The sequence below is a fragment of the Choloepus didactylus genome, chromosome 4 (genome assembly GCF_015220235.1).
Source record: "Choloepus didactylus isolate mChoDid1 chromosome 4, mChoDid1.pri, whole genome shotgun sequence".
Classification (NCBI taxonomy): Eukaryota; Metazoa; Chordata; class Mammalia; order Pilosa; family Megalonychidae; genus Choloepus; species Choloepus didactylus.
Genome location: NC_051310.1, coordinates 167,478,714 through 167,492,549, shown reverse-complemented (window position 1 = coordinate 167,492,549; position 13,836 = coordinate 167,478,714). Strand labels below are relative to the sequence as shown.

The following is a 13,836-nucleotide window of genomic DNA, read 5'->3' as shown; positions in this document are numbered from 1 at the left end:
TTTTATCATTAGGAAATAGCCCTTTTTATACCTTGTAATATTCTTTGCTCTGAAATCTACTTTGTTGTATATTAATATAGACATTTCAGAGCTCTTTTGATTATGCTAGCTTGATATCTATTTCAATCCTTTTACTTTTAACCTATTGTATCTTTATTAATTAAAGATATTTAAATAGTAATTTAAAAATTCTTTCATATTCACCCACATAGTTACCATTTGCAGCACTCTTCATTCCTTTGTGTACATCTGAGTTTACATCTGGTATAATTTTCCTTTTTCCTGAAGGAATTCTCTTCATATTTCTTACAGTGCAGATCTGCTGGTGATTATTTTTTTCAGCTTTTGATGTCTGAAAAACTTTAGTTTTGTCTTCATTTTTGAAGGATATTTGCTCAGTGTATAATATTCTGGGTTAAGTTATTTTCTTTCAATATTTCAAAGATATTTCTCCGCTGCCTTCTGACTTGTATTGTTACTGACTAGAAGTCTGCTATGATTCTTATTGTTAAGATAATACTTCTTTTCTTCTTCTCTGAATCTTTTGAAGATGCTCTCTTATCTTTAGAAGTTTGATTTGTTTTACTATTCTCAGTCCTGTGTGAGCTCTCAGGATCATTCCCTCTAATCTTTTTTGGTGGTTCTTTCATCTGAAGACTTGAGAGGGTCCCTCTGCATATCTCTGGAGCTCTCTCCCTCTTTCTCTCTCTTTGTTCACCTCTCTCTTCTCTAGTACTCTGCTGCCCCCGAACCCCAGAACTGTCTCCTCAACTCAGAGAGACTGCCAGCCTCTGCAGAGATTTCCCTTCTCAGTGCTGTGACCTCGAAACTTTCTCCAGGCAGAAAACTGGGTAATCATAAGGATCACATCATTTGTTTCCCATCTTTTCTTTGCCTGGTGTTCAATGTCTTAAAAACTGTGGTTTCTTCTATTTTGTCCAGTTTTTTTAGTTGTTTCAGATGGGAGGGTAAATCTGATCCCTTGCTTTATTATGGCTGGTAGTGGAAGCCTGCCTATGTATTTTTAGAAATAGAAGATCAATAGCTTTCATCAAGGAGTTATCTCCTCTCCACAAAGTTTAAGAACACACTGTTCTGGATTGATTTAGAAATTATTATTAGGGATTATTCTTGTTCCTATGGATTTTTTTCATAAATTTTAATTTTCATGTATTATAGGAAGTGATATTTAAGCTGTTAAAAATAAGAAAAATCCTGTTTTTCTATAATAATTAAATCATGAATGCATAATGCTATTTTGGCAGATGGGATGGTTTAAGTTAATAAAGGTACTTGGTAATGTCAGCAAAGATGTGGCACCTGAAACAGAGAAAAGAATCAAAGGAACAAAGTTCAAACTTCTATGCCTCTCAAAGAAAGAAGGCATGAAAAAAGAACAAAGCAAAAATAAATGATTCAAATGAAAATTAGAACTAAACTTGAACATTATGGACAGAGCAATGTTATAGATAACACAAGGGAAACAGAAATAAGTCTAGCCGAGAAGTTTGAATCTGGAAAGAACAAAGCATTGTTTCAAATAATAATGCAATTTCAAATCTTGATTATAATGGGAAAAATCATTTTGGCTTTCTCTGTTTCGTCTCCTGGAATTCAATGCAAATTTTCTTTCTTTCCTGAAATTTTTAAAAAAGAGATAAATAAATTCATTATTTGCCTTACTAGATATAACTGTGAGTTTTTATAAAGAGAAGGTTGTTTAATTGACATTTATACACTTATCTGCATTTTCTGAATATTATGGAAGGGTTTCCCATGTTTTTGCACTGCTAATTGTAAACCTGAAGACAGTAATTACCTCTGAATATTAGCTAGCACTATGGTTATTTGTATTTGTCTTATCTTTCTAACTATGACTTTTGAGGAGGAGGAGGGTTTTTATTCACTTCTGAATCTCTGACTACCATACAGCAACACTTAGAAAAAAATTCACTCACTCAACAAATATACGGAGAATATATTAAGTCCTAGATACTACGTGGGATTCTGTGAATGCAATAGCGAGCAGTAACTAGCTGTGTGACTGCTCTCTTGGAGCTGCAGATGAGTCAAAAGCACCAACAGTAATCAAATCATTACACAAACAGATGTGAATTGAACAATGTGGAGCACTGGATGGATGACTAGGCTTTCAGGTGACACTTCTTGTACAAGCTATTTCCAAGGTGACTAATGAGGAAAACCCTGTAAGATAGAAAATCAGAGCAGCCTTTCATTCTGAGTATCAAAACCTAGTCCACATTTCTAGAACTACTTTATCCAATACTTCATACAGAATTTCCTTCAGAAATGACTTTCGAGTGAAGTTGAGTATACCACAGGGTACTTTAAATCACATTTTATATCTTGGAAATGCTGTCCTTATTGAACAAGAAGAAAGGTTACAGGGTATCTTCTTGGTGGTCTTATGAAGTTGAAATATTCTTACAAAAACACATGACACTCAAAGTCATTTTATGAGAATATGAAAACTTAGAATGAATATAAATATAGTACCCCCAAAACAAATGCCAGAATGAAACAAAATTTATTAAATGAAAGCATGTACTCCTTCATTTAGTAAATAGTTATTGAATATCTATTATATGCCAAGTATTGTTTCAAACTCTGGAGATATATAAGTAAATAAAACAAAGTCCTAGTGCATAAGCAAGGAATGGGGTGGGCTTAGGGATACAATAAACAAGCAAAAAGATTAATTAGAGGCTTCTTATGCTCTGCAAAGGCAGCCTGTCACCTTGGTGAAATACTAGTCTGCCCATCAAAGCAAATGGGACTCTTGACCCAACCACCAGATTTCAGAAGCAGTGAAATATCTCCAACTCTATGGTATACACTGTGCTTGTTGCATTGCTGATATTAATGCCACTCCCCACTCTTCTATTCCTTTCCTGACAGTGATTTCAAACTCTGTTTAGCACAGAGGCCCTTATTTGCTTCCTTAATCTTTCAAAAAACCTACACACTCAGCAACCAACCTAAAGTAAAGTGGAGGGTTTTCTCTATCTGCAATTTATATCTGCCTCGATGCAGTATCCTGAGCCTGTAAGAAGCAGCCAGGGTTTCGCAAAGCTAAAGCTGGATTTTACCGCAGAAGTAGGATAAAAATGTCTACATCTAGTCTGCAGAGATCTAGTCCAGAATTCCTGAACATCTGAGTTCAGACAAATTCCAAAAGAAACCCAGTTTTTTTCCTCCTCCAAAGAAGTTTGAATGTTTCCAAAACACCAGAACTTCTTCAGCTGCTGTTGGCTTTTGTGTAAGTCCTAAAACAGCCATTACCACAATTCAAACTGTAGGAAAAAAATAGCCACTTCTGTCCCCCAAACATTCTCAAAAAAAAAAAAAAAAAAGAGAAAAAGAAACATTCAGCTAAATAGTTAAATAGCTTCACAACAGGTCATTTTAACAACAGGTCATTTCAAGAAAAGACAGTCAATTGTATCAACTCTGATTACTGATAATAGCATGAAAGTCTTAAGAAATTTAACAATTAAACAGAACTATTTGAGATGAAATCACCCTTAGATTCAACATAGCTACAGGTATGAAAAGAGCAAAAAAGGCTCACTTTTTCATTGTCCCTTCTATTCCCAGTCCCCAATGCCAAACACATCAGATAGAAAATATTAGTGTTTGTTAAAATCACAATTCATAGGATAAGACTGTTTTTCATTTGCAAGATTTTTACATTTGAGTTTTTCATTTTGAATTCTGAACTTTCCAAAGACATAGAGCTGACAATATAGAGCTATAAGGAAAAAAATTTCCATTTTATATATTATGTATGTAGGTATGCATTTCATTTATGTAAGTCAAACACGACAGTTGGGCCTTCAACAACAGATACTGAGCTCAAGGTCATTTTGGGGGTTGCAAACTTCTCACTGATAAATTCTTTCCCAGAAGGACATGAAGGTTTTCTGGACAAGTTTACATTCTATACTACAATAAAACAACTTCTAGTCACATATATTTCTTTCATTTAGCAACAGCTAGAACTTATAGTCAATTTGGAACATCTTTCAAAGGGATCACCTCACCACCCCCACCTTCAGTATCAGATCTCAGCAGTGTGACAGTGTCAGAATGAGCTCCGGGCAGAAACAAAAGGGAATCGGTGTATAAACATACAGTATTAATTCATATCATGTAATGGGAAGGTAAACAGTATACTTCATTGCATTTTCTGCAGAGCATACATATTGCTCCATATGCTCTGAGAGTATAAACCACCTTCTAGAAAAATATTCATGGGTATTGTGTGATTAATGAATATCCTTGCTGAAGGAATGATTGAAAGAATTAATGACTTTGTCTGGTAAAATTAAGCAAAGTCTCCACGTGATTTTTTTACAAAGACAATGAGATACACTAAAATTCATCTTATTAGTAAGGCAAATAAATCTCTGTGTTATGACAAATAGAGTTTCATCTAGTGATCGTAGAGAGCTATCCCTTGGGTTAGCAAAACCACTCGTAATATGAACACATTTTCCAAGCCCTGAAAGAGTTCTTTGCATTCTGAGAAAAATAAGACAATTTCACTTAAAAAAAAAAAAAAACCACTCACAGACTCTTTTCCCAACTTCTTTTGTAGCCGTGTTTGCCACTGGACACCTTGCATGACAATAGCTTCCCACCTTCTTTCAAGATTTACAATGATCAGCTGCATGGGCTGGTGGTCTGCGTTTAGATTGCAGGTCTCCCGGTCATCCAGAAGATGCTGGCATAACCGCAGAATGGAGGCCACTCCACGACGTCGCTGCTTGATTTCACAGCAGAGGGACTGTAACACAAAGAGGAGCCTATCTATCAGCATCTATCGCACACAGTTCCCTAAAACATGAAGCATTCCCTTCCACCTTAATTTCAAATTGTACTGACAGACTCAGCTCACACAATAGGACAAGAAAAACCATCCTGAGGTCTCTTTGAGATTGGAGGCCCCCTACAGAAACCCAACTAATGCTAAAAGAGTTTAGCTACATCCCATTCCTCCACTCTTTTTCACTGATTTCTCCCTAAGAAACGTCAAGTCGCACCTTGACACCTAGGTAATTAACAGTCTATTACCTAATGAAATAAATCATTTGGGTCATATGAATGCCAAACAAACTAACTGACACGCTTCAAGGTTACAGGAAACACAAAATATAGAAAAGTCCTCCAAAAGGAAATGGATTTTTTTTTCAAATTTACTCCTAGAATCTTCGGAGCCAAAAAAGTTCAGCTTTCTACTGACTGGAAATAAGTTAAATAAAATTGCAAAGAATTTTGATATATGAAATCTATTATCTGGAAAAAAAAGATAAGCAATATTTCTCTTCCAAAGCTTGGTTAACAAAGCAATGAGGTTCTGAAAACGGAAATTAAGATACTGGATTATTGCTGCACTATTTGTTGTTTGCTATGTTTCTTTTAATAGACATTCACACTATTTAAGAAGGATATGCATGCATCAAAATAGCATTTTGCCCCCAGAAGCATTTGTATTGCTGCAGTGACCCTAAGCTGAACAATTCAAGCAAACTAGTGGGTACACATGTCTAAAAATATTATATCTTTTCTTTGCCTACGGATAGTGTGTAAGTGATATTCTAATTCAAAGCCTTCAGGAGAAATGATGATTATATCCACAAACATCACTGAATTACTAATCTCCTTCTACTGCCACAATTGGACTGTTCTAACAGTTAACAGATTGCTTATTAATCAACAAGGGTAAACAAGACAATGCAATTTCATTTAGTGAGAGAGTTTTAATGCCTAAAAGTATTTGTGCTTAAAATGTTAATCCAGATAAGGCTTCATTAGAAGAAGTCTTAAAATGATTAAGTGCAGCTCATTGAAATGTGCATGGAGTGGGGGTAGTAGATCAGCAGGTGGACATTTCATGCAGATGTTCCACTTATCGATATAATGCATGCTAGAGCCATTGAAATGACCCTAACTCAGTAATAGCCGGAATTCTATTATTTCTGTAATGAGAGAACCCTGTACCTTTAATATTTCTGAATTTTAAATAAGGTGAATGACAAATTCCCAAACCTCTATTTATGGCAAAATATGACCAGGAATTTTATTATTCAATTTATACCAGTGCAGCATTTTCAGTTATGTTTCCTGAAGTTACCCTTATTTATTTTCCGAGGGTTCATTACTATTTTCCTATAACTCCTGATATAAGCACCAAGCCTGACAAATTTCTTTTCTGATGCTGTTCATTAGTTCACTGCTGAATGAGGAGAAATCCCTAGACATTAAAAGAAAATTTGAGGGTCTACTAAAGAAACAGACATTGTTTCTATCTCCTTTTCCGATCCTGCTAACTGCTCCCCACCCCACGCAAACACTCACACATACAAATATGCTTGCATGCATGCACACACTCACACACACATTCTCTCTCACACATTCACACACACACACAAACACTCGGTGTGCTCTCTCTCTCACACACATACACCCTTCAATTTGCTTCTCTAGACCAACTGTTGGGCAGGTCACACTATCAAGCCCACTTAATTCCTGCCAATTCTTGGGCCAATATTAAACACTTGAAGATAATTTTATGGCTAATTGAAACTCGTTGAAACAAGTCCTGAAAATAGTAACATTGAGGGTTTTGTTTTTTGTTTTTGTTTTGTTGTTGTTAATTTGTTAAAAGTAAAGGGTGAGAAAAATGAAAAGAGTTGTTTCCATGCCATAGAACTGGATCTTGCAAAACTTCTCTTTGAAGTTGACTAGAATAATTATTGCATTTCTCAAGTCAACAAAAAGCCCCAATGTTTCTTAGCCAAATGAAAATTTGCAATGAATGACATTAAAGCTGCCTGTGGAGTTAGCACAGGCCACTTTTGGTAACATTTCCAAAGTAGTCCAAATGTGCTTCACTGAGTCTGTAGGCATTTTCAAAGTTATCAAACAGAACACTTGAAGGATGCTAGGTGAAAATTTCATAAAGGTCATTAGCCATGAATTTGTTGTAAGTATCCAGAATGTATGCAGTATTTAAGTGTCAAGAGGGACAGTTCCCTAAAACATGAAGCACTCCCTGGTTTGAAACTGTAAAAGCAGTAACTATTGACATTCAAGATCTTACTTTTGGATCTTCACAATTCTGCATTCTTTTTTACTTTAAATGTCCATGGGACTTTGTCTACATTCCAGATTGATAATTTATCCTATATGCACATTTGGGAAATAACACCACTCTTAAAAAGGAGGGGAAAATTGGAAATTTTATATGGCCAACATCTTTTTCAGTACTTTTTTTATACTTTGGAGATATAATTGATAAAATAATATTCTTCTACATAAATAGGTTTCCATGACAACCATTAAAATATACATATTTATTTATAATCACAACATAAACTAAATAAAATCTATGGATCTGATAGCAATATTTCTTAGAATCAGTGTAGTATCAGTGGTTTAGATTACTTCCATGAAAAACTACGCACAGAGAAAAGTTAAATATACCCTTATAGGAATAAATGATCATTATAATTATTTTTGGTTTACTTCTAAAGAGAAAAGCACTTTTAAACAGAAACTCAGGCTAAGTAACCTAAATAAGGCGGAGAAATAAGATAACCTCATCCCTGACTCTCTGATCTAAAATGTGTGCATTGCACCTTCCATGTGCTAGGCAATGTGTCAGGCATGGAAGCTTCAAAAAGGAACAAGTCACTGCTCCTTCCCTTGAGGAAATAAGATCTACTGGCAATGGACTGCACAAATAAGGATGGTAGCAAGTATAATGCAGAAGGTGGGCGCTAACAGAAGCGTGTGCAAGTTGCTATTGGAGGATTAAGGTTTTTGGTTTATCTTGTTTTGCTCTCCTGACTAACTCTACCAACTTTTTCCACTGTTTAAAGCACTCACATTACCGACTAAATGTGGTGCAATATCATTCTTGATATTGGCTTCTGTTTAACACCACTGAAGGGAAGATTTCTAATACTGGCACTTTATTCTTCATTATATATTAAATATATGTATGTATCCACACATATTAATAGAATACATATATGAATTGTATAAATACATGACATTAAATAATAGTGCCATATACTATACAAAAAACATAATTAAGCTTACCACAAAAGAACACCTACAGTTATACAAGTACTGTCATATTAAATAAATATAAGAACTAAATATGGAAAAGAGCAATGAGGAGCAAAAGAATATTAAAAAAAATACCAAAAACTGAGTATATACTAAAAAAACATACAGAAAACATGTAAACTTAGCTGAGAAACTCCAAAGCAGTTTGTCTTTGGGTATCCTAGCAGCCAAAACAAGAAAAGCTAGTCATAGCAGCTCTTAAATAATTTTACTCAGCAGGTTAATTTAACATCATTAGCTAGGGTAATATGAACAAAGTGGTGGGACTTGAGGTGATCTGTTATATTAAAAAATAAACTACGAGTAAGTTAAAGGAAAAAATAACTTCACCCTCTAGACTGATCAATTGTTTAACAATATATATATTGAATATGCCATCTATGTGGCAAATATGTCAAAGAGAATATGAAATGCATTTACATGTACCTGCCTTCAATCTAGCTGGAGTGGGAAAACACACTGAGAGAGAAAGGAAGACTGAATGAAGACAGGTGAGCGCTTCTAGTTTAGTGTCAGGTGGACAGCTCAATCCCTTGTTGCAAGAGTTTCCTATACTTTTTCAGGTGACTCTTGTTTTTTGTTTTGTTTTGCACTTTCTCTATTTTAGTGTTTTAATTTCATGAGGTGGTCATTGTCTTCTCTTTGTTTGCTACCTGTGATCTGATTTTCTAAAGCAATGTTCCTCAGAGTGTGGGCTCAAGGCCAAGCAGCAACAGCTTCATCTGGTAACTTGTCAGAAATGCAAATTCCCTTGGGTTACTTCAGATCTTCAGAATCAGGAACCCAGAGGCGGAGTCCAGCCAGCCATGTTTTAATAAGCCTTCCAGCTGATTCTGATACATACTAAAGTTTGAGAATGCTGGTCTAGAGGAAACAGAGGAACTTAGTTTTCAGATAAGAGAATTAATCCCGTTGAGTAAACTTTTTGTTTTGAGAAAAATACAAGTTTCAAGTTCAGATTCTGCAGTGACTGGCAGCCAAGAGCCAAGGAATCACACTCATTGGTGATTAATGATTTTTTTATTGTAATTGAATAATTGAAAAAAAAAATCATTGAATCAGTGACTAGATCTTTTCAACCAGTGATATCTAAACTTTTAGGACTTGCTTGACGATCCCTAGGATTTTCAATGTCATTATTAAGAATGCAAAATCCCTATTTAGGGATTTTACTCCTTTTTGTAATTTTTATCAAATAAGTCATTTAGTAACTAATGATTAACACACATGGCGTGCTTAGCTGAAGAGAATCTCTACTCTTAGGAAATTACATAACAAAACAATAACAATGATGATTGGAAGGTTCAAATAATGTTACTACCTGCAGGCAGAGCCTAAGAAGAATGTACAGCAGGCAGACACAATGAAAGGCTATAATGGTATCTCCATGCTTCCTCAAAAGATGCTCTTGACTGGTTGGTTGGGTATCATTATTTGGGGAATGTTATGGATTGACTTGTGTCCTGCAAAACACGTGTTTTAGTCCTAATCCCCAGTAACCTAGAATGTGACCCTATTTGGAAATATTGTCATTAGAGATGGAATTAAGCAAGTTAAAATGGTGTCTTACTGGAGTAGGGTGGCCCCTTAATCCAATATCACTGGTGTCCAAATAAAAAGAGGAAATTTGGACACAGACAGAGACAGAAAAAGAGAGACAGAGGGGAAAAGGTAACAGATTGCCACAAAGCCACTAGAAGCTAGAAGAGGCATGGAACCAATTCTTCTCTACAGGCTGAAGAGGAAGTGTGGCCTTAATTACACCTTGATTTCACAATTCCAGCCTCCAAAACTATGAGAGAATAAATTTCTGTTGTTTTAAGCTACCTAGTTTGTGGTACTTTGTTACAGCAGCAGCCCTGGGAAACTAAGATGGGGGCAAAGTTGGCAAAGATCACATGAATGATATTCCTTGTGGCAATAAGCAATTATTGGGTGTCAAGTCTGTGTCAAACACTGTAATTTTTATTATGGGATGAACAATGATGGGATGAGATGTATAAGAAGATGTGTTACATGTCCTTAAGGAGCTTATAATCTGGCTGGAGAGACAAGACACTGGCTCTGCAGAGCAAGAGAAATCAATGCAACCTAAAGGTTTTTTGAAAAGACCCAACCCATCAGTTTGTTGTAGGTTTAAATCAGGAATGGGTGAAGATGCTTTGCAAATAGTGAGGCCTTGACACAAATGTAGGGTGTGACTGATATACATGCTAAATTACGGGGATGAGAAAGATCATTAGGAGCCAGATAGATAGATTAGGATTTATGGGATTAAAAATAGGATGAGAAAGTTGACTAAAATTTGGAAATGTAAAGAAAAGGAGGACTGGCATCATAACTTGAGAAATTATCATGAGAAAAGAAACCACAACTTTTGTAGTTTTAAAACAACTACCCAGAAAATGGGAGAAAATATCTGTAAATCATATATCTGATAGGGGTCTTGTATCCAGATTATATAAAGAACTCTTACAACTCAACATTAAAAAGACAAGTAACCCAATTTTAAAAATTGGCAAAGGATTTGAATAGACATTTTCTCCAAAGAAGACACAGAAATGCTCAATAAACACAGGAAAAGATGCTCAACATCGTTAGCCATTAGGGAAATGCAAATCTAAACCACAATGAATCACAACTGCATCCCCTCTATAATAAAAAAGATAGAAAAAACAAATGTTGAGAAGAATGTAGAGACTAGAGACACCAGAAGCCTCATAATTCCTTGTGGGATTGTAAAGCTACTTTGGAAAACATTATGATAGTTCCTCAAAAAGTGAAACGTAGGCTTACCATATGATCCAGCAGTGTCACTCCTAGGTATATGCCCAGAATTGAAAACATATATCCACACCCAAACCTGCACATGCATGTTCTTAGCAGCATTGTTCATAATAAGCATAGCAGAAACAACCCAAATTTCCATCGACTGATGAATGGATAAACAAAATGTAGTATAACCATACATGGAATATTATTCAGCAATAAAAAAGGATGAAGTGTTCACACATGCTACAATGTGGATGAGCCTTTAAAATGTTATGCTAAGTGAAAGAAGCCAGTCACAAAAGGCCAAACATTGTCTGATTCCATTTATACGAAATGTCCAGAATAGGAAAATCCATAGAAACTGAAAGTAGATTAGCAGTTTTCAGGGGTTGAGGTGAGCAGGGAATAGAAAGTGGCTGCTAATGGACATGAGGTTTCTTTAGGGGTGATGAAAAAGTTCTGAAATTATATTGCAATGATGGTTACACAGCTCTGTGAATATACTAAAAATCACTGAATTGTATACTGTACAAGGGGATATTTTATTATAGGTGAATTATATCTCAATAAAGCTGTTATTAAATAAAACTCTTGGAAAGACCAATATATATTATTAAAGACATAACCAATGATATGATCTGAGAATTTACCATTCTGCTAGGGTGTCATGACAACAGACTCTATGCTATTTCTAATACCATCTAATCACAATGGTCCTGCAACCGTGGGTCAATACATGGAAGAATGCACTTAGAAATGCAAACAGAGCTTTTTTTGGGAAAAGTAACTACTATAAAATTTCCTGGGATAGAGTTATAACTGCAAACCTATAAATCTCAGTCAACAGATCAGACATTCTGATAGATGATAAAAATAATGCAGTATAATTTTTAATATAGCTGCCCTACTTCTAGAAATATCATAAAACGTAAACAGAAAAGTATACATAGAAGAGTATGGATCTGAAAGAGGAGGTGAAGCAAATGTGGAAAATGAAGACTTAATTAAATCTAATTATTGCAGTGATGAATTTCATATATAATCATACCCATCTAATGAAACTTTAATTTATTGTGGTGTTGGTGTCAGTACAAAAATGAGACACCTGACATATCAGATGTACTTTGTATACTTTACCAAAGATCATTTTGAGTTGACTATATGTATTCTAACCAGTTCAAAATAAAAATGTTATGTTCTCTTCAAATATTTCACCAAGATTCATTTGACTGCAAAATAATAACCAACAATTACTATCTTGCTAATTACTAGAGCACTATTCTTCTTATTAGAGAAGTTGTAAGTTTACAGAAAAATCATACATAAAATACAGAGTTAACAGTGGACTATAGTTAACAGTACAATTATAAACATTTTCTTTCATGATTTGTAACAAATGTGCCACACTAATGCAATTTTTAATAATAGGGTGGTATATGCTATAGAGTGCACTATTCTTAACAGTCTTGTCTTAGTTATTCTCACTGAATCCTACATTAATAACTAACATTATTTGTGTATTTCTGTATGCCATGTTATTATGTTGGGTCCTTTATATATATCAACTCATTTAATCCTCACAATAACACTAAGAGATATATGTTATTATTGTCTACCTATTTTACAAATGAGAAAATGGAGACACCGAGAGGTTGAGTAGCTGACCAGAGGTCAGACAGCTAATAAGCAGCAAAGGCAGGATTTGAACCCAGGAGCCTGAATCCAGAGCCAATACGCAAAAACACTATGCTGCCATGCCTTTCATAAGAGAGCTGAAGAAGCTTATAAGATTTCTATATTTTCAGACTATCTCTGTCCCTGACTTCTAACAAAAGTGGCTACAGCCATAAAGATATTATTGATATGAGAGCCAGCAACCTTGTTTTACACTCCATTCAGTGGTCTAGTCTTCTACCAATAGAATCAGTAATTTATGCAATACTTTGTTTTGATGGCAGAGATGGAAAATCACTAATTCATTCATTGAACACCTATTTTGTCAGAAACTATTCTGGGTTCATGCTGTATCAGTGAACAAAACAGAAATTCCTATCTTCATGGATCTCACATTCTAGCACGTAGCAGAGTTTGTCTCTTTCCTGAGAAATATGTAAATGGAATTAATAATAAGGAAGCCATTAAACAGAGGTAGGAAACACTTATTAGGCAGATGATTGCCAAAGCTTCAGGAAGGGGTCAGCAACTTTTTGGGTCCTGAAAGCTCTATTTTTGAGGCAATTATGTGCTTAACTTAGCTATACCTAAAGCATAAATATTTTCAGATAAGAATTTCTATCTTGGAACTGTAAAAAGGAAATTCTTCAAAACAACAAAAATATTAAATACCTAAAATGGGATATGAATGATGGCTCAAATATTTTACAGAAAATATGGGCAAATGACATCTAAGTATTTTAACTGATTACCAAACTTAAAAGACAATGTCAGCCAACACAGGAACTCAGCTCAGTTGCAAACCCTGGAACTTAATCCATACTGAAGCTAAATATTCTATAAGCATGCAGTGAAGTGCAAAAAATAGCAATTGAAAAATGACATGATTAAATGGCACGACATGCAATCATTTGCTCTCAATTATATCAATGTATCTTCTTCATTTCTAGGAGTCAGGCAGAAATATTGTTTTTTAAATGCCTCTATTAAATTGGTCACCAATAATAAAATAGATGAGAGCCTAATAAGCTCATCTACATAACATACATCATACACTACAAAACTATTCTCTCCAAACAGTTTTGCTCATAGATTTGTCTCCTGGTTGTCACCAGTCTTTGCTACATTAGCAGATTTTAAAAGCAGATTTTAAAATGCCTTCAGGACCATTTGTAGAAAAACGTTTATGAAACTTTTCTAGTTAACCCTTGGCAGGATCCTTATTGCTAA

The 13,836-nt window shown here is 34.9% G+C and overlaps 1 protein-coding gene across 3 annotated transcripts in view; it reads right to left on the bottom strand.

The window, feature by feature from the left end:
- AKAP6 (A-kinase anchoring protein 6) overlaps positions 1-13,836 on the bottom strand; it is a 532,325-nt gene that overhangs the window by 39,029 nt on the left and 479,460 nt on the right. For all 3 annotated transcript variants that reach the window (XM_037834775.1, XM_037834777.1, XM_037834776.1), the window contains one exon: positions 4,595-4,810. In XM_037834775.1, coding sequence (XP_037690703.1) covers positions 4,595-4,810 — 216 coding nt within the window. The remainder of the gene's footprint in view (positions 1-4,594; positions 4,811-13,836) is intronic.